General features: G+C 41.0%; 1 protein-coding gene and 1 long non-coding RNA gene across 6 annotated transcripts in view; one reads left to right on the forward strand and one right to left on the reverse strand.

Annotated features, from left to right (window-relative positions):
- The window catches only part of LOC122562673 (PALM2-AKAP2 fusion protein), a 378,231-nt gene that overhangs the window by 216,524 nt on the left and 136,572 nt on the right, over window positions 1-25,135 (reverse strand). For 2 of the 5 annotated variants that reach the window (XM_087996165.1, XM_087996173.1), the window contains exon 6: window positions 13,462-14,199. The exons of 1 other annotated variant lie outside the window; for it this stretch is intronic. In XM_087996165.1, coding sequence (XP_087852291.1) covers window positions 13,462-14,199 — 738 coding nt within the window. Of the gene's footprint in view, window positions 1-13,461; window positions 14,200-22,025; window positions 22,234-25,135 lie in introns of those variants that run through there. 2 more of the 5 variants (XM_087996182.1, XM_087996166.1) reach the window with 2 other exon arrangements.
- The window catches only part of LOC148151860 (uncharacterized), a 148,395-nt gene that overhangs the window by 49,769 nt on the left and 73,491 nt on the right, over window positions 1-25,135 (forward strand). The window contains exon 2 of the long non-coding RNA XR_015760094.1: window positions 482-603. This is a non-coding gene — a long non-coding RNA (uncharacterized LOC148151860). The remainder of the gene's footprint in view (window positions 1-481; window positions 604-25,135) is intronic.

A 25,135-nucleotide genomic window follows, 5' to 3' on the forward strand; every position in this document is an offset into this window, starting at 1 on the left:
GAGCTACATTTATCTGGGAGGCAAGGACTGGAGTGGCAGAAGACTCGTCTATACACTGCTCCATATGTTACACATTGTCTAGTTTAACTTGTTCTGCTTAATAAATCTACAGCCAATCAATCACAGTCTCTACCCTTGCGGTTCTTCATCAGTCATGAATCAGTTTCAAACCTTTGAATTTAACAAAATTTACCCTATTCCTTCAATTTTTAATCTTGCTGACAGGTTGAGATGAAGAGGGGTGGAGTAAGCTGGTGTGGAACCTAAATACTAGCAGGGACCAATGGAACTGAATGGCTGTTTGTGCTATAAATGGTTTATAATTTTGATTAGTATTTCCTTCTTTTCTCGTCCCCATGAGTTGTAAATACTCATTTTGCCAGATTCTTCTGAAATTTGGAAGCGTATTGAATTACTTCAATAGATGTTTGCCTTCTGCCTATTTACTATTAACAACCCTTCCTTTCACCCTTCCCCTCAGCTTTTCAGTCCTATTGTGCTCCACTCTGAGGAACTGCTGAGGGCCTGACCCTCTCACCCGGCTGTTCAATGGGAGTGACAGTCAAAATGATGAACCTGGATCCAACACCATAGCAATGTAAGGTAAGGCGAATCTCCTGACTGTACTTTTTAGTGGACTCTTTTTGTGACAGCGCACTGTGTTCTATCTGATTCCCAGTCCAAAGATGTGAGTGCATAATCCCTAAAGCACCTGAGCGGAACATAGGGATGGATAACTGGATCGCTCCCTTAGAGAGACAATGCGACTCGATGGACTCCTCCTGTGCTGTACTGACTCTTTGACTCTAGCTGGGTTGACCTATCAGAGGTCTGTCTCATGGCCATACTGTCAAAGGTGTCACCTTTCAGTGGTGACGGTTCCCTCCATGATTGAAAAGAGAGCAATAGATACCTTCATAATGTCCTTGACCAACCAACATTGTGACACATATTACCTGGTTATTATCACATTGCTCACTCTATGACCTAACTGTGCAAATTCTGTGCTATGTTTTCCGCATTTCAATATTTATGATGCTTCATTTGGGTGTAAAGTGCTTTTCGGCAGCCTAAAGTTGTAAAAAAGTCACTGTAATGCTTCTGGTAAATGACCTTCACTCAGTTTTTCCCTGAAAAAAATCCATATAAGCCAACATCCAAAAAAGAAAAATAAAACAAGCTCATACTTAAGGCTGTTACAGTGATAATAGTGACAGATGCTAGTGCAGAGTGGAAGTTAAGGAGGTTAGTAACCTTTTTAGTGACAGCTGTGATATCAGAGTGATGTGCCCCTCTTTTTCTTTGGAGTCTGGAGTGTTTGAAAAAGTGAAAGTTAGAAAGAAAAGTAGCAGAGACTGTCTTGTGTCGACATTGTGGAGAGCCAGTTTATTCATATTAATTCTGTACAGAAGAGCAGCTCAGGTTACAGCTTGGCCAGTGGCAGTTTCTTAGAACAGAACAGAACAGTACAAGTACACTTCAGGTTACAGAGTACAGCAGAAAATGCAGCAAGTCCTTACCAGTGTTAGCAATCTATTCCCAATCACTGAGCTCTTTTACATTTGTTTGGGTGTAGCACTTGTTAATGAAACCACTGTGTTTGCCTTCTTCCCGAAGCAGCCTTACTCCTCAATGTTTTGGCCATCAGCTTTTAAGTCTAGTTCATGTTTCGAAAACCTGGTTGGCATGGATGAGTTGGGCTGAAGGGAGTGTTTCTGTGCTGTATGACTCTAAAATCATTTACCCCATAGTTTACTTTTTAAAGTTTTTTAGGGAGCTAATGCTCATAAATACATTCACAGACAAACAACTGAAAAGGTGTACATTTGAATACTATTTAAACACAGATCAATGCAACATTATCCACTTCTGAGGGGGAATGGCAGCAGGAATTATTTTGAGAATAAGACACAGGTAACAATTTAAACAGAATGTCATTTCTGTCATTTAGCATTGTTAACTAGAGAGGTTTCTTGTATGGTAAGTTAGATGACATGTGAAGAGGCAGATAAAGGCAATTACTAGCCGAGAGAGTGGTGCTGGAAAAGCACAGCAGGTCAGGCAGCATCCAAGGAGCAGGAAAATCGACGTTTTGGGCACCTTTTCCTGATGAAGGGCTTTTGCCCGAAACATCAATTCTCCTGCTCCTCTGATGCTGCCTGACCTGCTGTGCTTTTCCAGCACCACATTTTCGACTCTAATCTCCAGCATCTGCGGTCCTCACTTTCGCCTAAAGACAATTAGCACCCTGTCATTGTTAACCTGTTTATGTGGAATTTTAGAAACCTAAAAGGCGAATCAATAAGTTGCATCCTTTTCATTGTCAGGTACTGAGTGCTGCCCCTACAGTGTTTGGCTGGAAAAATAAGGTGAAACGTTTCTTCCAGCACTATTTCCTTATTGCACAAGGTTGAATTTCACTAGAGGAGCATGGCGCATAAAATGGCCAAAAGGGATGACAAGTTTCTCCTTAAATTCCTGGAGGATGACAATGGTAATGCTGCCATCTTAAGATCTGTGATCCAAATATAATAGACAGGTTAGACATTATGAGGTTGCTTGCCTGGCTGGGAAATCTAAAAAATCAACGTTTTGGGCAAAAGCCCTGCTGTGCTTTTCCAGCACCACACTCTCGACTCTAATCTCCAGCACCTCACTTTCGCCTGGGAAATCTAAAACACAGCTTCAGCATGAAATGTTTGTCATTAGGGACTGATATGAGGAGTCACTTCTTGACTCAGAGGGTTGTGAACCTTCAGAACTCTCCACCCCAGAGGATTATGCACAGTCTATTATTGAACACATTTAGATTAGATTAGATTACTTACAGTGTGGAAACAGGCCCTTCGGCCCAACAAGTCCACACCAACCCGCCGAAGTGCAACCCACCCACACCCATTCCCCTACATTTACCCCTTTGCCTAAAAACTACGGGCAATTTAGCATGGCCAATTCACCTAACCTGCACATTTTTGGGCTGTGGGAGGAAACCAACGCAGACACGGGCATAATGTGTAAACTCCACACAGTCAGTCACCTGAGGCGGGAATTGAACCCGGGTCTCTGGCGCTGTGAAGCAGCAGTGCTAACCACTGTGCTACCGTGCTGCCCACAACTGTGCCACCGTGCCGCCAAATCTTAATTTATGGTTAAGATTGAACACCTTTATGGATAGATTTTTCTCAGTGTTTCAAGAGACATGGGGACTATTTGGACAAGTGGAGTGGAGGTAGACCAGAAATGATCAGATCAAATAGTGGAGCTATTTGAGGACCCAAATGATCTTATGCTCCAAAAGTTACAGTAGTAGCCAATGGTGTCCCATCATGCTGGCTTTTGACCTCAAAACCTGGTATAATTACACAACTGGATTCATGTAACATACGTTGAAGGAAACCAATGTTACACTAATTATTGGTTGAACAAACAGAGTGATTTAAAATAACATGCATTTATTGGTAGGAAGCTTACTTTTGATTTGCTCCATAAGGGGACAGTAATGTGCTTGGCAAGGACATGTTTGTTTCTCATGAAACTGAGCATACTTCCTTTCCTGTAATTTTGTCCTCTCCTCCCATTTGCTGCCTTACAATAGCTGGCCAAATTGCTATTCTTCAGATTTGGGCCTCATTGGAAAGTTAGGGTGGTCTATCCCACCACGCGAACCATCACAATGAACTCAATCCTATGGTCACCTGACATGTACACACCTGACCTTTGCAGCTACAGTCAATCGAATGTGATCAACAAACAGGAACTCTTAGTGACTGTTGTCTTGGTCCATTTTTACACCTCTCCTGCTTCCCTGGTTGAAGCTCACTGGCTTCCTGGGTTTGTCTGTCTCAACACTGTGCCATTGACAAACAACCTGAGTTTGTAGCTAATCTATCATCTAAGATGACACTCCAGGTGCTGGACTGACAGAGTGCTACACTGTCAGAGATACTATCTTTTGGATGCAAAACTAAATTGAGGTCCCATCTGTGCTTTAAGGTACATTTAAAGATCTCATGACAGTAATTTAATTATGAATAGGGGAGTTTTCCCATTGTCTCTGCCAATATTTATCCCTCAACCAAAATCACTGAAACAAACTATTTATTGCTGTTTGTGGGAACTTGCTGTGTGCGAATTGGCTGCCATATTGTAATGTTGATGATACTTCAAATATACTTTTATTGGCTTTGAAGCACTTTGGGATGTCTTGAGGTTGTGAAAGCTGCTATAAAAATGCAAGCCTTTTGATTAATTTTTCTATCCCAGTTTGCAACAGTTTGAAAAGCTGAAAATGCTTGCTGCTAGTTGAATATAAATTAATATATTTTTTGAACAACTTTTATTTAATATGTGAAATTAGGTCTTTGTAAAATTCAAAAAGAAGATAAATATATATTTATATTGTACACGTATTGGAATTTTGGCATGAGCAAATATGGGGGTTTAGTACTTTAGTGATATAAATTAACAGCAAAACTTGAAATATTCTGAAACCTACGACAACTTTAGCTTTAGATCCAATGACTCGATTGTTAGCTCCAACAAGTACGGCCTTAGTCCCATCACTACAGCTCAGCTCTGCCTGCCACAGAGTTGGCACTGCCTACAACATCTTTCACTACATTGACTACAATCCTAGTCCCACCCACTCCCACTTTACCATCATGTTATACATACTTAACCTCATCCACTACCCCTTTAGCTCCCACCTCTACTTAATAATTCCCAACCAGTCAAGACCCATTCACTTCCCCCTATAGCTCCCACCTCTACATAATAAATCCAAACCAGTCAAACCCCTTGGTTTTACACTTAAATCCCTGAAGGACCCACACCCATTATTACTGCTTTAGTACATGCTGGTTAAGACAAAGCCCTGGCAAAGGAAAATTATGCAAAGAGGCCATTATCATCAAGGCAAATCTCTTGAACAGGAGAGTTCAGGAGAAAATGGAGTAGGAACAGAAGTTCTATACTGATGCCATTTATTCTATGACTGTGGTTATAGGATAAAACAATGTTACTTAAATAAGGTTAAAAATAAAAATCTGAAATTTGAAGGAACAACCCAAGCTTAAAATGATAGGGCTTGTGTTATTATAGCTTCTTACATGACCTCAAGCTATACCAAAGTGTTTGGAATTGCTGTGTATCTGGAGATTATGATAGATTTGCATTGACATCCATTCACTATTTGCCTTGGTCATCCTGCATAAATAAATCGTACAAGTAAGGAATTTGATACATCTTGTCTTTACACCTTTTCAACCATTTCACCACAAGTTTCAGTTGGTTAACAATAACATTAATTCCACTGAACATAACAGAGAAATATGGCAAAATATTCCAAGCAAACCTGAATGGGACAGTGTTAGAAGTTCCTGTGATGTAAGTGCACTGGTATATGTGCCATTGAAATGAAGCTCTCTATTCTCTGCCAGCCATCCCATCAACTAACTGATAACATATTAAACAAAAGTGTGAATTTGACTTTTTGATATTCTGGTAGAGAGTCACAGATATGTCAAGTATTGAATAATGAGGATATTCAATTGGGTATATACTCAAACCCTGGGACCATCTCTCTTTATCATATACTAACTTTAATTGTAAATTTAGACATGTAAATATCAAAGCAACTTGAATTCTAAATATTATTGTCTGATGAATGACATTTTGTAAATCAACATTAAAATTGGTAAAGAGTTGGATGGAAATAATTTTATACAATTCCAATTCGAAACATATTAGGAAATATTTATAATTGTACTGCACCCACAATTTTAAATCAAAACTCTATGTAATGAGTCAAAATGGTCGAGACCAGATCTGATGCCACTGGGCTCCTCTATAATTTTCACCGGTAATCTCCGAGAATAACAATTTAGCAGGAGATCAGAATCCTCTCTGGGGTGATCCTTCATATATACAGTGAGATTTTACCTGCACTAGTCCATGGCTGGGTTATGTAGGAATCTTTGGATTACTTTCAAGTGCTAATCTTATTCCTGGGGAGGGATGAGGGGAGGTAGTGAGAAGGCATTGCAATTTTACACAGAGATGTTCCCTTGTTAGGCATAGAGACAAGTTTGCATCAAATTAAGGAGGAGTGGCAGATGGCTCACAAATGCAGAAAGTCAACCAGATTCCTCATAGATTGAAAAGAACAGCAGGTTGCAAGAACAGCAGGTAAAAGAGTGGGAGCTTTGATACAGAGGCTTCCTCACTCTCCAACTGTTAAAAGTTTCAGAGACTGGGCCAACACTCTGTTATAGGAGCATGGGGAAAGCCTGGGATGGCCTCTGGCTGCTTCTGTACCTCAGCAGGAAAGGAGGGTCTGGAGGCTGGCTGAAAGACTGCTCCCCACCTCCCCACAGGGAGGCCATCACCCAGCATCTAAACTGGTGTCTGTCATATGCATGTGGATACCCTCTCCTGCAGAAATGGTCCAGAGCTGGAACTAGCTTGCTGAGTGGCATAGCCATTTTTAATTCCTGACCCCCATCCCAGACCCATTGCAGGTCAAAGGTCCAGCCCATGGATTATGGTTTTCAAATTTTGTTTTGATCAAGTTTAAACAAGAATGCGTTGCCAGATTGGAGATGCAGTGACATCATTACATTTCAATCAATTGGGGTCGCTTAAACTCCATAACAGCAGAATGGTAATGTCGAGGAACACATGTTACATGGCTAGTGAGGCTCTATGGGACCATCAATCAAAGAGTCAAAGCGCTGAGATATTTTAAGAATGCACCTGTCTCCATTTCAGTGGTCTGCACGTTCCCTTGGGAGCATTAGGAAAAGCCTTTCAGTTCAAACAGTTCAGCAAAGATATTTCTACTACAGATGGTGGATCAAAGAACAAGGTTACACATCCCCCATATTTTTAGTACAAGAATTGGGCAGATGACTGAAATTTAATGGCCTGCCAAAAATAAATCACTTGTGGTAATCCATGTGTACGTATGGAATTTGCAATGAGTTATATTAAGTCAAATTAATATGTGCCTTGCTTATGGTTTCTCCTGGTATGCAGGCTCTCAATGATCACTATCCTATCCATGAGTACACAGTGATTGACCAATAAAAACTGCATTGTCCTACTTCTTATGCATCTGAATAATTTTATATAGAATGGCTACAAACAATACAAAGTTACCCAATAAATCAAGGTTTTGCATCTTACAAGCTCCTCGGTCCTTCATTCATGCAAATCTCATTTCACGCATAATATTGATGGTAGTGATTTACTTCTTATTATCCTTAAAGAGTGGCACGGTGGCTCAGTGGGTAGCACTGCTGCCTCACAGCACCAAGGACCCAGGTTTGATTCCAGCCTCAGGCAACTATCTGTGTGGAGTTTGCACATTCTCCCCGTGTCTGCGTGGGTTTCCTCCGGGAGCTCCGGTTTCCTCCCACAGTCCAAAGATGTGCAGGTTAGGTGGATTGGCCATGCTAAATTGCCCATAGTGCGAGGTACATTAGTCAGAGGGAAATAGGTCTGGGTGGGTTACTCTTCGGAGGGTCAGTGTGGACTTGTTGGGCCGAAGGGCCTATTTCCACACTGTAGGGAATCTAATCTAATCTAAAAAAAAGCCCCATGAATTCAGACCTATTCCACCTCAGGATAACCTCACTTTTTCTCTTGAGTCCAGATTCTGAGAGGCAAACCACAATGCTCTTTAGTTGCTTCTTGGAGTTCTGCTTGTGCAACCTTGTGAAAAATATCCTCTAATAATTATTTACCCTTACTCATGCAAATAAATCAGGCTACAAGTTCTGTCCTGTAGGCAATCTTTGGGTTTGAGTGCCAGTGGAAGATTGTGATTTGCACCTATTTGGAAGCAGCCTATTTTTTTTTCAAATTTTTCAATTGCATTATAATTTGTGAGGGAAAGTGTTCAGTAGACATCTGAAATGAATGACCTGAAAAGGTGTTGGAAGCGGATTTGTGAGAGGAAGGGAAATCAGAAATATTTGCTATGCTACTGGGAAAGAGATTAATTGGATAGCTCTCTCAAACAGCCAGCACAAATACTATGGGATGAGTGACCTACTCTACATTAATATTCAATTGTTATGGCGCTAAAACAGTGTTATTACTTGTGGTATTGTGTGTCCAAATAGCTATCTTCAGAATGACAGAAGAGTGGACACCCAACAAATAATAAAGCAATTTGCAGTTTGCCTATAGACTTTATGATATGGTCATTTGAACAAGATATTCCCCAGAAGTTAAGTACAGGTATTTGCTACATGACATCAATGCAGAAGACCTCAGCTTTGCCCAAGTGGAGGGAGATACCCAGGAAAAAATCATTTGGGTTTTACATTGGTTTTCATAAATAACTAGAGTTAGTCTCAATACCTGCCTCTTCAACAATAACAGGCTTGTGATAATATTTTCTTTTGGTGCTTTAAGCCAGAAGGACATGGATTCACGTCCTAGTCCAGAGATGTGAGTAGGCAACCTAGGCTGGCACTCCTAGTTCAGTGCTGATGCAGTATTGAGATGTCACCTTTTGTTTGCAGGGTGGTAAACAGGGTGGCCCAGTTTAAGCTTGTAGCTGGACACTTTGAAATGTGGTTGATTTGAAGACAAGCAAGGGAGTTATCCGTAGTGTGCTCAACAATACTCATCCTTCAGTTGACATCACAGAAACTGATGATCTTGTCATTAAGACATTACTGCCTTTGGGAACTTACTGTGAAAATAATGGCTGCCTTTCCAACACAGAATGACTGACTACACATTAAAAAGTATTTAAATGACTATTATCACTTTGGGATCTTGCAAAACAGGCAATAAAAATGCATGCCTTTTATTGAGGTATCAAAGACTGGTGATAAATTTTGATAGATGCAATTTGAAAAAGACAGAATTCTAATCTGGGAGAGGTTGGGATTAAATTAATTGAGGTAATTGTATCCTCAGCAGGGTGTTCCTAACATTTTTATGTAGTGTAAGCCCTTCAGTGCACATTTTGGTGAGGAGTCTGTGAAAACTGCTTAGGTAGTAATGTTCTTGAGGAGTGAACTAACTGTTCTATACCCACATTAACAGTTGGCAGGTTGAAGTCAGAGTTCCTTCAGCGTTTTTCCTCAGTTCTGCACTGTAGAGATTTAGGAGCTTCGATTACACTAATAATCCAGAAGAACTAGACTAGACATCTTTGTGACATCAGTTCAACTCCCATTGTGGCTGCAGAGGAATGTGCATTAGATTAATTAAATAATTTTGGAGCCCCAAGCTTATATTAGTAATGGTAACCACAAAACTACTGGGTTACTGCAGGAAGTGTATTTGGTACCTTAATGTCCTTCCGGAAAAGAAACCGACTACTCTCATTGGCTCTACTTGCACCTCTAGAACCATGGCAATGTGGTTAATTGTTAGCTGCACTTTGAAATGGCCAACCAAGCTACTCATCACCACCATGGGCCATAAAGGCTAGCATTGCCAATGATGATAATAAAAACAAAAACAAGTTTTAAAATTACGTGAAATTCCATCTGATATTTTACATCAGAAGCCCAATGTTTGAATGTTGGTAGTGCTCAAAGGAATAATTATTTGAGTGGGTTGGGAGAGTGTGGAATAAGCTGCTATCACTGAACAGGATGGGATGCTTGCGAAAGCTGCAGTGGATGCTTGGTGGTATTAAGGCTAAGTGTATGTAAAAGAGCTCTTTGGGATTGGCACTAAAAGGAAAAGAGCATAGAGAACAATAACTGTACATTGCGTCAAACCTTTTAGAACCAGCAAGAGTTACTATGTTATGCTCTGGAATATAATGCTTTCTTAAAAAAAGGAAAGAAATGAAAAGTAGAAATATCATATATAAACTGCAATAGAACAAGGTACAAAATGGTCACTTCAAAGACGCCCTTTAGGTAAAACAACCATGTTAGTTGCTATGCAAATATGTTCCAGAAAAAAATGATCATACAGTAGAATCAGAATTGTGTTTAAAAGTAGGAAATTCACAACCTTTAGAGAGGTGAAGATGGGGAAAAGACCATCCTCATTAACAAGATATTAGTTGACAACCATTTTATAATATATAATTGTACATTCAAATACAGTGGTTACCTTAATAAAATTGAAACTTGGCAAAACCCTTTATCTTGTGGGGAAGGAAAGAAAATAGGCACAGTCACTAAAAGGCATCATAGAAAATCAATGGCTGCTTCTCATTGTTAGTTTTTCCTCAATTGTGCTCAGTAAAAGCTTCTGCAATCCAGACAGTGTGAACTGGGAGGGGCTCACAGGGAGAACCAACCATACTGTACAAGATGCCCTATATAAGCAGACTTATAAACCATTCTACCTCTGCAGGCAGCTGATCCGATCTCAGTCTCATTAGCCTTGCTGTCCATTCTCACTGATCCAGGGCCCTGGGATCACACTGCAAAGCACTGCACACCAGTTGGCACAATTGAGGTCGGTGGAAAAAGGCACTATGATTCTAAAAAAAATGACTTTTTTCACTTCTTATCATTATAAAACCCTTACAAAATCAAGAGCAAGACTGATTCACAAATTGTTAAATGGAATCCAAAAAGGGAAAAATAAAGGTTCAGACTATCCTTTTAGAAAACACAAAATAACTTTTCGGATCGAGCAGCTTGCATAGAATGGTTGGATAGCTGGTATCTCAAGACCCCAATGGACTGGGATATTGAGATAGCAATGGTTGAGGGCAGGATGGAGGTCAAGGGTAGATTTTGACTTTGTGCCAGAGCCTGAAGGGGCTGTTTTACATCTCTCCCCATTTTATGACAATGACTTTTCAATGGAAGCAGTCAATTTCCTATTACCGGATGTACAGGTTGCTCCCCCATCACTTTACACTGCATTGCAATTAAAAACCTCAAAGGCAGAGATAAGTATTTGTATTTATTGACCAGCTTAACCATGACAGACACTGTGTACTTTATGAAGAGAACTCTGTGCATAAACCCTCATTCTGATAGCTGGCTTCCCCTGTGGTTATGTTGTCTACATTTTACATATTCTTTCAAAATTTATTACCAAGTCACCAGGTTTGAATGTCTTCCTCCTCAAAACTCTGTCCTATCAGCTGCTCTGACTCTGATCAAGTCCCATTTGCACATTGAAGGAGAATCTCCAACCTACTTTTCAACCCTCCTCTTACCCACCCTCTTTTTGTGGTCTCTGCACAATGGAATTATATATGACTCTACAGATAAGTGTGTCAGAAATGTAGCTTGTAAAATGTTTTCGCTAATACCTTTCTGATATATTACTGCAGATATCCATCTAGTAGCTCTTAAGAATTAAACTTCAGTTGAATGTAGGACAGCTAGTGGCAGTTTTCTGAGGTTGCTGATGAATATATTAATTGTATAGTAATTACCCATAGGGACCCTATAACTAAATGTTCACTTTCCTAGGATTTTACCTGCAGGCTTTCTTTGATAATGGATAAGATTTGCAGCATATGTCACTTCTGGGTCTATTGCTAAAAGAGATTTTGGAACGGATTCTTCACGCCTGATAAACATATCTGGTGTGATTAATGCCCAGAGATGCTTCATTATTTGTGTCACATTATTTTGTATACATTAGGTAGTTTTTATAACATGATAGTGGCCACAATGATCTAGCACATATATTTGGATTAGTTTAAGGATTGATGAGAAGTGGAGTGTTGTCAGTACACTGCTGTGCAACAGTTGATGCATTATGCATTACCTACTCACACTTAGTGAAGGGGGTGGGTGGTGCCTTTGTGTAATAGTGTAAGATGCAGGATATAGAATTGACAGCCTGCTCTCTATCTCTCCTGACTGTTTTTATTCCCTTCAGCTGTTGACTCACGATCACCAGATTATAGTCAGACAAAGAGACGTGAATTAACTACAGGGTCTGAACCCTACTGCACCACAGTACTTCTCAGCAGAGTCAGGAGAAAGTAATTGGATAGATTCATTCTTGTTCTTTGCCAACTGTAGCATGTCTAACAGCATAAATGATGTTGGAGATCAGACAACCTGTTACTGAGATTTGTAACCCTCTGATCTGTAATGCTTAATGTTGTGTTCGGCTATACACTCATCCGCCGAGGCCTGGATAATAATGACTTGAGGAAGGAACTTGTCCTTCCCATTCCACCCTTATCCCACCCCATTCTTTCATTAAATTGGAAACAATCTCTATTGTATTCCCATGAGTTCATCAATGTCAGAGATGGGAGGGGACACAAGGGCTCAGAACAATATGCGTACTTTAAAGATTTCTCAGGAAAATATAACATTTAAAGGAAACTGTGAAGTCTTTTGCATCTACACATTTCATCTTTGTTCTACACATTTCATCAGGAAGGAATTGAAATAAACCAGACCTTCAGGAGAAGAAATTTTCAAATTATGCAGGAAATGTGAATGGGGTGGCATGAATGAACATTGGTCAGAATTGATTCTGACAAAGTGAGCACAGAAGGAATGAAATCCTAAATCTTGATATTTGCAAAAGTAAGTATTATCCACGTTTTATCAAGATGCAGGAATATGGTTAACAAGCTATTGCACTTCTGTCCTTGTCATTGGCAATTCCCAAATTCTCACACTTTGTAGCTGAAGTCATGTTCCTTTATCAAGGAAACAAGGGTCATAAATATAAGGTGGTCACAAATAAATCCAATAAATTAAGTGGAGCATCTTTTACCCAGTCTGGTTAGAATGTGGAATTTGAGGCAAAAAAGGGAGACTGAGTAAATGCAGAGGGAGAAAGGAATAGAACATTTGGTAGATAAAATTAGATGAAGTAAGAGAGAGGAAACTTGGGTGGGGCATAAACACCAGAATGGACTAGTTGGGCTGAATGGCCTGTTTCTATCAAGATTAGAGTGGTGCTGGAAAAGCACGGCAGGTCAGGCAGCATCTGAGGAACAGGAAAATCGACGTTTCGGGCAAAAGCCCTTCATCAGGAATGGCTTTTGCCCGAAATGTCGATTTTCCTGTTTCTCGGATGCTGCCTGACCTGTTGTGCTTTTCCAGCACCACTCTAATCTTGACTCTGACCTCCAGCATCTGCAGTCCTCACTTTCGCCTGGCCTGTTTCTGTGTTGGAGAAAGTGAGGACTGCAGATGCTGGAGATCAGAGCTGAAAATGAGTTGCTGGAAAAGTGCAGCAGGTCAGGCAGCATCTAAGGAGCAGGAGAATCTACGTTTCGGGCATGAGCCCTTCTTCAGGAAGGCTCATGCCCAAAACATCGCTTCTGTGTTGTAAAACTCAAACCAGTAAATGGATGGTGGTTATGCTACAGTTAGTCGAACATTAAAGGGAGAATTTACGGCGAAGTAAGGGAGGAGGGAGGAGACAGCTCCTCCCAGTTCACATCCTGACAGTGTGATTAGTAAAACGAGGTTAAAGTTAATAAGAGATAGCGTGACCGTGAAGGCTAGAGGGCTGGTCACATGACAGTACAGCACTTACAACGCTTTTTCTTGTCTGTACCTGTGGCTGGCTCTGTTCCAGTGTCCGTCCCTTCATTCTCCTCTGCTGAGAGTGTCTCTGAAGCCTCGGTTGTGGACTTGCCAGCCACCAGTTCGGCTGCGTTGCCATCTACTGTAGAGACGTCCGTCACCGTCTTCTCTCGCAGTGACTTCTCGTCGTCTTCGTCGATCAGGACCAGCTCTGCTTGGATGGCGCCCTCGTAGCCCAGCAGTTTGTTTGTTTCCTCCTCATCCTCCACGTTCTGATAGCCCATGAAGATCATCGTCACTGGATGCTCAGCACTGGCCTTAGGGGCCTCTCCAGTTGGAATCTGATGGATTGCTTTCCCCACGTGATGCGCTTTAGGGACCATTTCCAGTTTAGCTTCCTTGTGGATCATATCTTTCTTAAGTCCACTATCTCCAGGGCTCCTGGTATTGTCAGGGGATGCACTACTCTCCGATACAGTCAGCGATTCTGGCAAACATTTGTTGCCGCTCACATTTATTCTCCCCGCTCTGTGTATCAACTGATCTACTTCCGATGTAGTGAGGTGATGCACTCCATTCTCCACCACTGCACCTCCTGAACGTACCTCATACACAACTTTGCTGCCATCATCATATACCGCAACCCCTCTCTGATGAACTCCCTCAGGATTCAAAAGAGCAGTGGAGACGATCTTGGTTTCTCCTGTCAGTTTGTCTTTCTGTACGTTGACCTCCATGGCATATATTGCTGGAATATCAAGAACATGTATATTAAAGGATCTGATAGTCTTAAGTTGGAAAACTGATCAAGGATTATGCTCAAAGTTCTTGCAAAGCTTAAAGGTAGAGATTCCAGTTTTGATACAATCAACAATGCAGGCACAAATTTCGTTTGAAGTTGCACTCGTTTTAAGCAGTTCTGCTTTCTTGAGTTTCTGCTCAAACTCATTTGCATATTGCAACACAAAATCTGCCATAAACCAGTGCAATTGGACAGTGTTTTAAACATAATTTTGACAAAATATGTTCCTCCTTTAAAATATATCCCTTGACATGTGTTGCTAAGGAAGTGATGCTAGGCCTCTACAAATCAATGGTCTGACCACACTTGGAGTCCTGTGTCCAGTTATAGAGTCATAGAGTCACAGAGATGTACAGCATGGAAACAGACCCTTCGGTCCAACCCGTCCATGCTGACCAGATGTCCCAACCCAATCTAGCCCCACCTGCCAGCACCTGGCCCATATCCCTCCAAACCCTTCCTATTCATATACCCATCCAAATGCCTCTTAAATGTTGCAATTGTACCATCCTCCACCACTTTCTCTGGCAGCTCATTCCATACACGTACCTCTCTCTGTGTGAAAAAGTTGCCCTGCAGGTCTCTTTTATATCTTTCCCCTCTCACCCTAAACCTATGCCCTCCAGTTCTGGACTCCCAGACCTCAGGAAGAAGACTTTGTCTATTTATCCTATCCATGCTCCTCATAATTTTGTAAACCTCTAGGAGGTCACCCATCAGCCTCTGACACTCCAGGGAAAACAGCCCCAGCCTGTTCAGCCTCTCCCTATAGCTCAAATCCTCCAACCCTGGCAACATCCTTGTAAATCTTTTGTGAACTCTTACAAGTTTCACAACATCTTTCCAATAGGAAGGAGAGCAGAATTGCACACAATATTCCAACAGTGGCCTAACCAATGTCCTGTACAGCCGCAACATGACTTTCCAACTCTTGTACTCAATACTCTGACCAATAAAGGAAAGCATACCAAACGCCTTCTTCACTATCCTATCTACCTGTGACTCCACTGTCAAGGAGCTATGAACCTGCACACAAGGTCTCTTTGTTCAGCAACACTCCCTCACCATTAAGTGTATAAGCCCTGCTAAGATTTGCTTTCCCAAAATGCAGCACCTCTCATTTATCTGATTTAAACTCCATCTGCCACTTCTCAGCCCATTGGCCCATCTGGTCAAGATCCTGTTGTAATCTGAGGTAACCCTCTTCGATGTCCACTACACCTCCAATTTTGGTGTCATCTGCAAACTTACTAACTGTACCTCTTATGCTCGCATGCAAATCATTTATGTAAATGACAAAAATTAGAGGGCCCAGCACCGATCCTTGTGACACTCTACTGGTCACAGGCCTCCAGTCTGAAAAACAACCCTCTACCACCACCCTCTGTCTTCTACCTTTGAGCCAGTTCTGTATCCAAATGGCTAATTCTCCCTGAATTCCGTGTGATCTAACCTGCTAATCAGTCTCCCAAGGGGAATCTTGTCGAATGCCTTACTGAAATCCATATAGATCACATCTACTGCTCTGCCCTCATCAATCCTCTTTGTTACTTCCTCAAAAAACTCAATCAAGTTTGTGAGACATGATTTCCCACGCACAAAGCCATGTTGACTATCCCTAATCAGTCTTTGCCTTTCAACACACATGTACATCCTGTCCCTCAGGGTTTCCTCCAACAACTTGCCCACCACCGACGTCAGGCTCACTGGTCTATAGTTCCCTGGCTTGTCCTTACCATCCTTCTTAAACAGTGGCACCACATTTGCCAACCTCCAGTCTTCTGGCACCTCACCTGTGACTATCAATGATACAAATATCTCAGCAAGAAGCCCAGCAATCACTTCTCTAGCTTCCCACAGAGTTCTAGGGTACACCTGATCAGGTCCTGGAGATTTATCCACTTTTTTGTGTTTCAAGACATCCAGCACTTCCTCCTCTGTAATATGGACATTTTGCAAGATGTTACCATCTATTTCCCATAGTCTATGTCTTCCATATCGTTTTCCACAGTAAATACTGATGCAAAATACTCATTTAGTATCTCCCCCATTTTCTGCGGCTCCACACAAAGGCCGCCTTGCTGACCTTTGAGGGGCCCTAATGTCTCCCTAGTTACCCTTTTGCCCTTAATGTATTTGTAAAAACTCTTTGGATTCTCCTTAATTCTATTTGCCAAAGCTATCTCATGTCCCATTTTTGCCCTCCTGATTTCCCTCTTAAGTATATTCCTATTTCCTTTATACTCTTCTAAGGATTCACACGATCTATCCTGTCTATACCTTACATATGCTTCCTTCTTTTTCTTAACCAAACCCTCAATTTTTTTAGTCATCCAGCATTCCCTATACCTACCAGCCTTTCCTTCTGGGCATCTTATTTGAAGGAAGGATGTTAACGTCCTGGAGAGAGTGCAAAGGGGATTTATTAGAGTGATACCATGAAGAGGGACTTTAGATGCAAGAAAAGAGTGGAGAAATTGGGCTTATTCTTCTTGGAGCAAAGAAGATGAAGAGGTGAGCAGTTGAAAATTATGAACAATTTGACAGGTTAAAGAAGAATATTCTATTTCCGTTAATTGGTATGTCAGTAACTAGGGGTTACAATTTCAAAATTGTGAGCAAGAGAGCTAGGAGTGAGATGAGGAGAAACTTCTTTACTAAGAGAGTTGTTAGGATTTGGACTGCACTGCCTGAGAGAATGGTGGAGGTGTATTCTAGAGAAATAAATGGGATATATTTTTGAAAGTGAAACAGTGAGAGGGGTATGGTGAAAGGATTGGAGAATGGGACGAGTTGGGTAGTTCTTTTGTGAGTCAGTACAGACACGACGGGCTGAATGGCTCCCTTCAATATTGTAAAATTCTATGATTCTATACTTAAGAATATTGACCTGGGGAAATTTGATTAATACAGTTGAAAATAGGCTTATCCCAAATAATAAGCATTTGGATCAGCACCTTGTCACCATCTGTGAGTAAACTAGTTTTAAGTAACTGAAAAAAACTACACAGAACCTATTGTTCACATTTTTCATGTACAACAGCCATCTCGTTTGTAAATTGGAAGGAAGAGTTCTATTCAAAATCTGTTAAATCACTCCAGCTAAAATCCTTGCATCAGAAAGAACCAACGTAATATTTAGAGTTTGTTTCAGGGATTGCAAACACAAATGACGAGCAAAGATTCACCATGGCGATTGATTTGATCTTGAGCCTTAGCAATTTTTGTAAGTGGGGCTAGTTACCAGCACAATACCTTTTAAATCAATGGTTAAATTGTGGGAGATGAGCTGATTTGCACATAAAATCCTGCAATCTTTGGTGCAAATGAATTTGGGTGAATTGCATGGAAAAGAAAGAGCAGCCTCTAAGTGCAGATTTTTTGTTTCATACTGTTTTTCTTTGCTTTCTTAAAATTTCTACATAGTCTCAGTATAAGTAGTGGCAAAGGATAATATGTTGAATGTAAGCTCTGCCTGTAATGAAAGCTCATTGAAACACCCAGTGTTAAAATTGGTGGAGATGGACTATATCAAGTTAAAGATGTGCCATGAGAGTAATATTACAACTAAATTATATGTTCCATTTTGGTTGTTCTGATGATAATTTATAAAGAGAAGCTTTCTACCACAGTGCTATTTCTATTAGTTTTTCATCTTTGTGGCAATGTGTGCATTTTGGAATTGTAGACATTTGACAGTGTGAGGGCTCATTGGTGAGCAGGGAACTGCCGTTGTTCTGGTATTTGTAAATTTTCAGTGGATCTGCAGTTTGCTGTCAGTGTGTCAACCCAACATTATATTGTAACACCCAGATGTGCTGATGAAGGCATCAATCCTTCCATCTAGTTGGCTGATACCAGTGGAAACCAAGGAGAAGTGAGATGTAGAGAGGATATGGGAGGGAATTCTGAAGCTTAGAGCCTGAGCAGCTGAAGACAGAACCACCAATGTGGAATGAAGGAAATCCAGCTGGAATTAGAGGAACACAGATGTCTCAGAGGTTTGTCAGGCTGCAGGAGATTGCTACCTGAAGTGATTGTGAAGGGAGAGACCATGGAGAAATTAATATGAGTGTAAAATCAATGACCTATGAAGAAAGGTTAAAAGCAGCCTCGAGGGAAGGCATGTTCAATGATAGTGTTTTAATACTAAAGGTATAACAAATGTTGTAGTGTAGCATATTATTACACTTCAATCATCCTCATCCTGACCATTAGTTTTAAATCATGCAAAAATCAAGATGTTGGAAGTATATATACATTTCTACATTGAGTGGTCCCTATGTCTGGGCCAAGAAGCCCAGGTTCAAGACTGCTCCAGAGATGTGTAAAAACATCTCTGAAAGATTGGTTAGAAAATATCTACAGTAGAGAATTAGCCATTACACCCAATTTATCAGTGCTGATGTTTATATTTAACACAAGCCTCCTCCAACCTTAGTTGAGAATGAACTTCACGCAAAGATTGATAAATGCCTTGAATCATCTGATAAAGTGGGAGGGAGGCAGGACAAGCTTCGGCTGAACAGTGGTCTATTCAGTGCCTAGACTGTGGTGCTGGAAAAGCACAGCAGGTCAGGCAGCATCCAATGAACAGGAGAATTGACATTTCGGGCATAAGCCCTTCAGCAGGAATTCCTGACGAAGGGCTTATGCCCGAAACGTCGATTCTTCTGCTCCTTGGATGCTGCCTTACCTGCTGTGCTTTTCCAGCACCACAGTCTAGGCTCTGATCTCCAGCATTTGCAGTCCTCAGTTTCTCCTCCTACTCAGTGCCTATGTAGTTGAATATCAATAATTGCAAAAGAAACTCTACCTTCTTTTCAACGTACATTTTTCATGCACTTAATTAGGAAGAGTTGTGACCAGATACAGAGAACCTAGATTGATAGTAAATTCAGGATACTTGTTCAGCAGCAGAGTATTCTTTTAATTCAGGATAATTGAAATTCCAATATGCACAATTTTAAACTGTGAGTCAATGAGCAGCACTCTTGATTTTGGATCAGGAGGTTGTAGGTTCATGTCCAACATGATTATTTGAGTGGAGAAGTCAAATCTGACACTACTGAGGGAATGCTGCACTGCCAGAGGTGCTGATTTCTGAATGAGATGTCAACCAAGGCTCCATGGGCCCTCTAAGGTGGATCCCATGCTGCTATTTTAAGCATGAGCAGGGAACTATCCCTAATGTTTGGCAAATATTTATCTCTCACTCAGCATCATAAAAACAGATGCCATGGCTTTTACCACATTTTTGTTCGAGGGAACTTACTGGGTTCAAATTGGCTGCTGTGATTCCCCCATTAGATGAAAAACTATAGTTCAAAACTGCTTCATTGACTGTAATGTGCTGTAATGCAGTTGTGGAAAGTACTGCATAAATGCAAGTATTTCATTTTTCTTTAAGACTGCAGATCAGAGTTCCAGGCCCAGTGTCTGGTCAGTGTGGAATTGGCTAAGCATAGGAGACTACAATTGGTTACAACAATCTCAGGTAAAAAGAGAGGCAATCAAAATTCAGCAATGGCTGCTGGTCAATAAACAAGGTGCGCTTCAAGAAAAGACATTGGGTTAGAACACAATTGATGCTATGACTGGCACTTACTGAGTAAGGCTCACATACCTATCATGATCAGTGGACAAAGTTAAAAATCACACAACACCAGGTTATAGTCCAACAGGTTTATTTGGAAGCACTAGCTTTCGAGGTACTGCCTCATCATCAGGTGGACAACCTGCTGATGAAGAGGCAGCACCTCGAAAGCTAGTGCTTCCAAGTAAACCTTTTGGACTATAACCTGCTGTTGTATGATTTTTAACTTTGTCCACCCCAGTCCAATACCTGCACCTCCAAATCATGATCAGTGGAGACAGTTGGAAGGCTGGAAGAAACAAGTGCTTGCATCCTGGTCCATCAGGACATTGCAAGCCTTCCCATTTTCTCTGTTGTTTTATCACAGGATCTTACAGCACTGCAGCAGGCAGTTCAGTCAATTTGCCTGTGATAGCTCTTTGAACAAGTTATCCAATTAGTCCCACTCTTTCCCCACAAACTTTCTCCTCTTCAGTATTCATCTAATTCCTTGTTGAAAGGCATTATTGTATATGCTTTCAGATGGTGCACAGTTCCGACTTAAAATGTTTCAGGAACAGGTCAAGATCCAAGTTAAAGGTAGACATCTTAGTTTGTTGGAGAGCAAAGAACATATGTGGGCATCCAGGTGATGTGGTGAAATACACAGGGTCTCATGGTCTATTGTGCCCAACCGTTTCTTAGTGCCGGGAATTGGCAATACGTTTGTCTGCAATTTTACCCTCTCCCAGGTTGCTGTTTGAGGCCCTAGAGGGGTCTACGGTTGTGCACTTTGGCTGAAGGAATAAACAAGCTGACTATTATTTGAATGGAGAAAGATTGTGGAAAGTTGCAGCTAAGAAGGATTTGGGGCTTCTTGTGATTAAGTCACAAAAAGCTAGCATATAAGTTCAGCAGGAAGGTAGATGGTCTATTGGTCTCCATTTCAAAGAACTTACAGTTTAAAAGTAGTGAATTCTTGCTAAAATTAAATAAAACACAAGTTAGAAGACACCTAATAAACTGTGAACAGTCTTCATTCTCATTACCTAAGGAAAGATACACTCATATTGGTTGCCAAAGGTTTATTAGGCGGATGCTAGGTTTGCAAAGATTTTCTTACGAGAGAAAGTTGAATAGATTGGGCCTTCACTTGTTGGATTTTAGAAAAATGAGTGGCAACTTCATTGAAATGCGCAAGATTCTTAAGGGAGTTTACAGGATAAATGCAGAAAGATGGTTTCCCCTTGTGGGAGAGTGTAGGACTGGGTAGGGCATAGTCTCAGAGTTAAGCAGAAGCCCAGTTAGGACAGATGAAGAGGAAATGCTTCTCTCTGAGGATAGTGAATTTATGGAATGCTTTGTCACAGAAGTCTGTAGAGGTCAGGCCATGAAGTAACTGAAAGCAAATACAATAATGCCTTCCAAAAAGGAATTAGATGAATACTGAAGAGGAGAAAGTTTTGCAGGTCTGTGGGGAAAGAGTGGGACTAATTGGATAACTTGTTCAAAGAGCTGTCACAGGCAAATTGGCTGAAGTCGACTGATTTTTGGAAGAGCAACTATTATGGGGAAAAAGCAAGAAAATGGATTTGGGGATTATCAGATGAACTGAGTAGCAGAGTTGAATCAACAGGCTACTCCTACATCTTATGGATTTATAACAACTCTGTGTAAAAACAACCACTCATCATCTTGCCTCTGGTTCTTCTGCTCATTACATTAAAGCTATGCCTTCTGGCTTCCGATTCTCCTGCTCCTGGAAATAATTTCCCCTTCAATAAAAACCCTTCAAATGTTGAACACCTTGAGTAAATCTCCCCTTCACCTTCTCTGCTATAACAGTAACACCTTCAGTTTCTTCAGTCCTTCCAAGTCACTGAAGTCCCTTATTGTCTGGCGCCAGGAAATAGCGTCCCCACGACTTGACAATTTTCCTTTAAGTTTGATGCTCAGAGTTTGATACCACATTATAACTGAGGCCAAGACCATGTTTCATAAATGATTAGCATAACCACTCTGCTTTTTTAACTGGATTCCTCAATTGGTGAATCTTGCGTCTTGGCTTTTAACAGCCTTTTCAACTTGCCCTTCCACCTTCAATGATTTCTGTACATAGATTCCCAAGTCTGTCTGCTTCAGCACCTGCTTTAAATTTGTACTATTTCCTTTACATTGACACTCCTCTGTCACTTACCCTGCACCTTCTCTGTGCTGTCCTGCCCTTTCATCGACTCCATCCTTTGTGAGCAGAGAGTCGGAAGGTCGGGTATTCCAAGAAAAACGTAATTCACTGCATCTGTTGGTGATGGTGGGGGTGGGATGTAGGGAAACAAAATGACGGGTGGCACTATAAGACTCGCTGCTGATACAGCAGAGTTCCCGGGAATGCTGTATTAAACCAGAACAATAAAAAGCAGCACCAGCACCAAGCTTTTTTTGCACTGAACAGCTGGATCAGAGGGAACAATGAGGCAGGCTCACAATCTCATGATTGGCGTTAAACAGAGTAGCTGAGGCAGGAAATATTGAGGCTTGCCTTCAAGCTGCTGAAAATTTAATTCAATCAGGGTTATGCGATTTTGAAAGGGACTCCATGACACACCCACACCACAGTTCATTGATTACAGCAACATTTGGTGAGAGAGAAGGCACCAAAGTCTCAAAGTGCAAAGCCCTACACCACCATGGGAAATGGTACGGCTTACAACTCCGTTTTATAATTTCCCTTATTTCATAATAGTTCCCCTTTACTTCTTTTACATGTTTGCAATCTTTATCATTTTTGTCATCTGAAAGCTTCACAGCAAATCAACTTAACACAACCCATTTGTCGTCAATGTCATTCAGCCACGATTGTGCCAGAAAACAATTGGAACTGACATCATTCCAAAACTATGAATTATTTTTAGAGATGCAGAATGCCATACTTCCTGCTGCTGTGCTCTGACAGAACAATGCAGCAAAGTATGTATGGCCCTCCTATTTAATACAGTGGCATGATCCCATCACCAATGCTCCTAATGCCAGGGTGCTGATGACTATGGAGTTAAGGTCTAATGATACCAACAACCGTGCCCAATCTGGTTCACATTCCCACTCAATACATGCAAGCCTTAACAGCAAAATGTTGTTGACAACAACAACTTAGCTGAGTAAATCACCCTGAGACATTTTGCAGGATCATTATTGGACAAAATTCAACACTGAGTAACATGAGGTGACAAAACCTTGGTCAAGGAGGCTGAGTGTATTAAAGGAGCAGAAAGCCAGACAGATTTAGAATGGAAATTCTAAGCTTGGGGCCTTTAGCACCGAAAAGCACAGTAGCCAATTGTGCAGGAAAGGAAATTAGGGATATTCAAGAAGCTAGAATTGGAGGAGTGTAAAGTTATGGAATATAATTAATTACAGAAATGGTGCACATTGTTCTTAGTTGACATCTACACATAATAGGGACCAGAGGTCAGGACATGGGCACTACTTTCAGGGCTGGAGGGAGCCCTTTATGCTTGGATCCTGGGAAGGGTCGCTTTGCTCAGCTTTGTGGGCAGGAACAGCATTTGGGCCAAGAGCAGCACCAGAGCCAGGGTTTTCCATTACTGCCCATACAAGGACATAGTGCATTGTTCCTGACCACTTTTTATTCTCATGTTGAATTTGCAACTGCTGTTGAAGGAAGAGGAAAGTGGGAGGCATTCTTCAGGGCGCTCAGACTGAATTTGTTGGAAACACAAGGAACACCAGCATGGAAGTGGGTGCATGCCCCTGACCACGTGGATTGCAGATCGCCAATGAATGGAACTTCATGAGAGATTGAAGTGGAGTCTATTTCACAGTTTTGGGCTCTCTCACAGCAGCAAGAAATAAATACATTGATGTATACACCTACAACAGCATAGGATTTGCACACTCAAAGTAGCATAGCATACATTTACCACGCAACTTCCAACTCCTGATGCCAAGACAATACCACTACCTACTAAACCACAGGTGACTGACCTGTTAGTTGCTGCTTTGTGCTATTTGGACATTGTGAGTGTACTTATTTGTAAAGACTGATAAGTGCTTTCACAAAGGTGGATAAACTCTAAAACAGTAGCCAAGAGCAATTAGTACCTCTACCCAAGATGCAGGCAAATGAACAAGAAGTTGGATATAAACCTTATATTTAACCCTAAAGAATCATGGTGTGGCCTCCTTATTATCTAGAGATTGAATATATTGATTATGGTATTCTACACTGCTATATAAGTCACTTCATTATTTCCAAATTAATTGGAGAGCCCCTTTTCTTGTAAATCTTTTAGAAAACCAAAACAAACTATACCATCCATTTATTGAGGAGTGAGGGACCCTTTGAAGGACCCTTCTCCATTAAACAGCAACACATAACATCAACACAATAGACTGTACTAAATGTAATTGTGGCCATTAAGTTGCTTGATCCCTTTAAGCAGGCCCTTTGAATAAAATTATCTATTTTGACCTTTTAAGTACTAAGATAGCAAGTGAGTATAAAAATAGGCAATTAAAAAATTAGATTCAAGCATCCCTGATAGCTCCCACATACTTAACCTACTGTCCTCCAAAGAGCAATGGTTTATAATGTTCTCTCTTTATTACGAATTTGCTTGTTCTGATAAACATGCCTTTTTTTAAAGATAGAGACATTGCTAACAAGGCCAGTGTGAGAAGTTGAAGGTAACATTTCTTTAGGAATGCAGCATCATATCTATGCATGTAAGATCCCAGCTACATGTGGCTTTTCACTTCACATGGTTATCAACAAAATTTGACACTGGGCCACATTAAGAGTATTAGGAGACACATCTGGTCAAAGAAGCAGTTTTTAAGGAACGCACTAAAAGAATAATGAGAGGTAAATGTTGGAAAAGATTTGAGAGTGAATTCCTTACTTTAGCATTTAGGCAGCTGAAATCACAGCCATCAATGGTACAGGGAAAGAAATGGATTATGTGCCAGAGACTAGAACTTGCAGAGTGCATAGATCCCAGAGGCTGGATGAGTTTAAAAAGAAAGAAAGGCACAAACTACTGCAGGGATTTGGAAGCAAGAGGAAGAATTTGAAATCAAGGTATTTCTGGACCAGAATTCGGTGTAGGTCAGTGAGCAAATGGATGATATCTACTATTGTCCTTTAGGAAGGAAATCTACTGTCCTTACTTGGTCTGATCAACATGTGACTGAAAACACATTTCAATGTAGTTGACTCAGAACTGTCCTACAGTCAATTCAAGAATGGCAAGAAATGCTGGCCTAGCTAGTGATACCCCCATCTATGAA

This window comes from Chiloscyllium plagiosum, unplaced genomic scaffold (genome assembly GCF_037043375.1).
Source record: "Chiloscyllium plagiosum isolate Xiang-an unplaced genomic scaffold, Cpla_swu_hap1 HiC_scaffold_2, whole genome shotgun sequence".
In the NCBI taxonomy this organism is placed as follows: Eukaryota; Metazoa; Chordata; class Chondrichthyes; order Orectolobiformes; family Hemiscylliidae; genus Chiloscyllium; species Chiloscyllium plagiosum.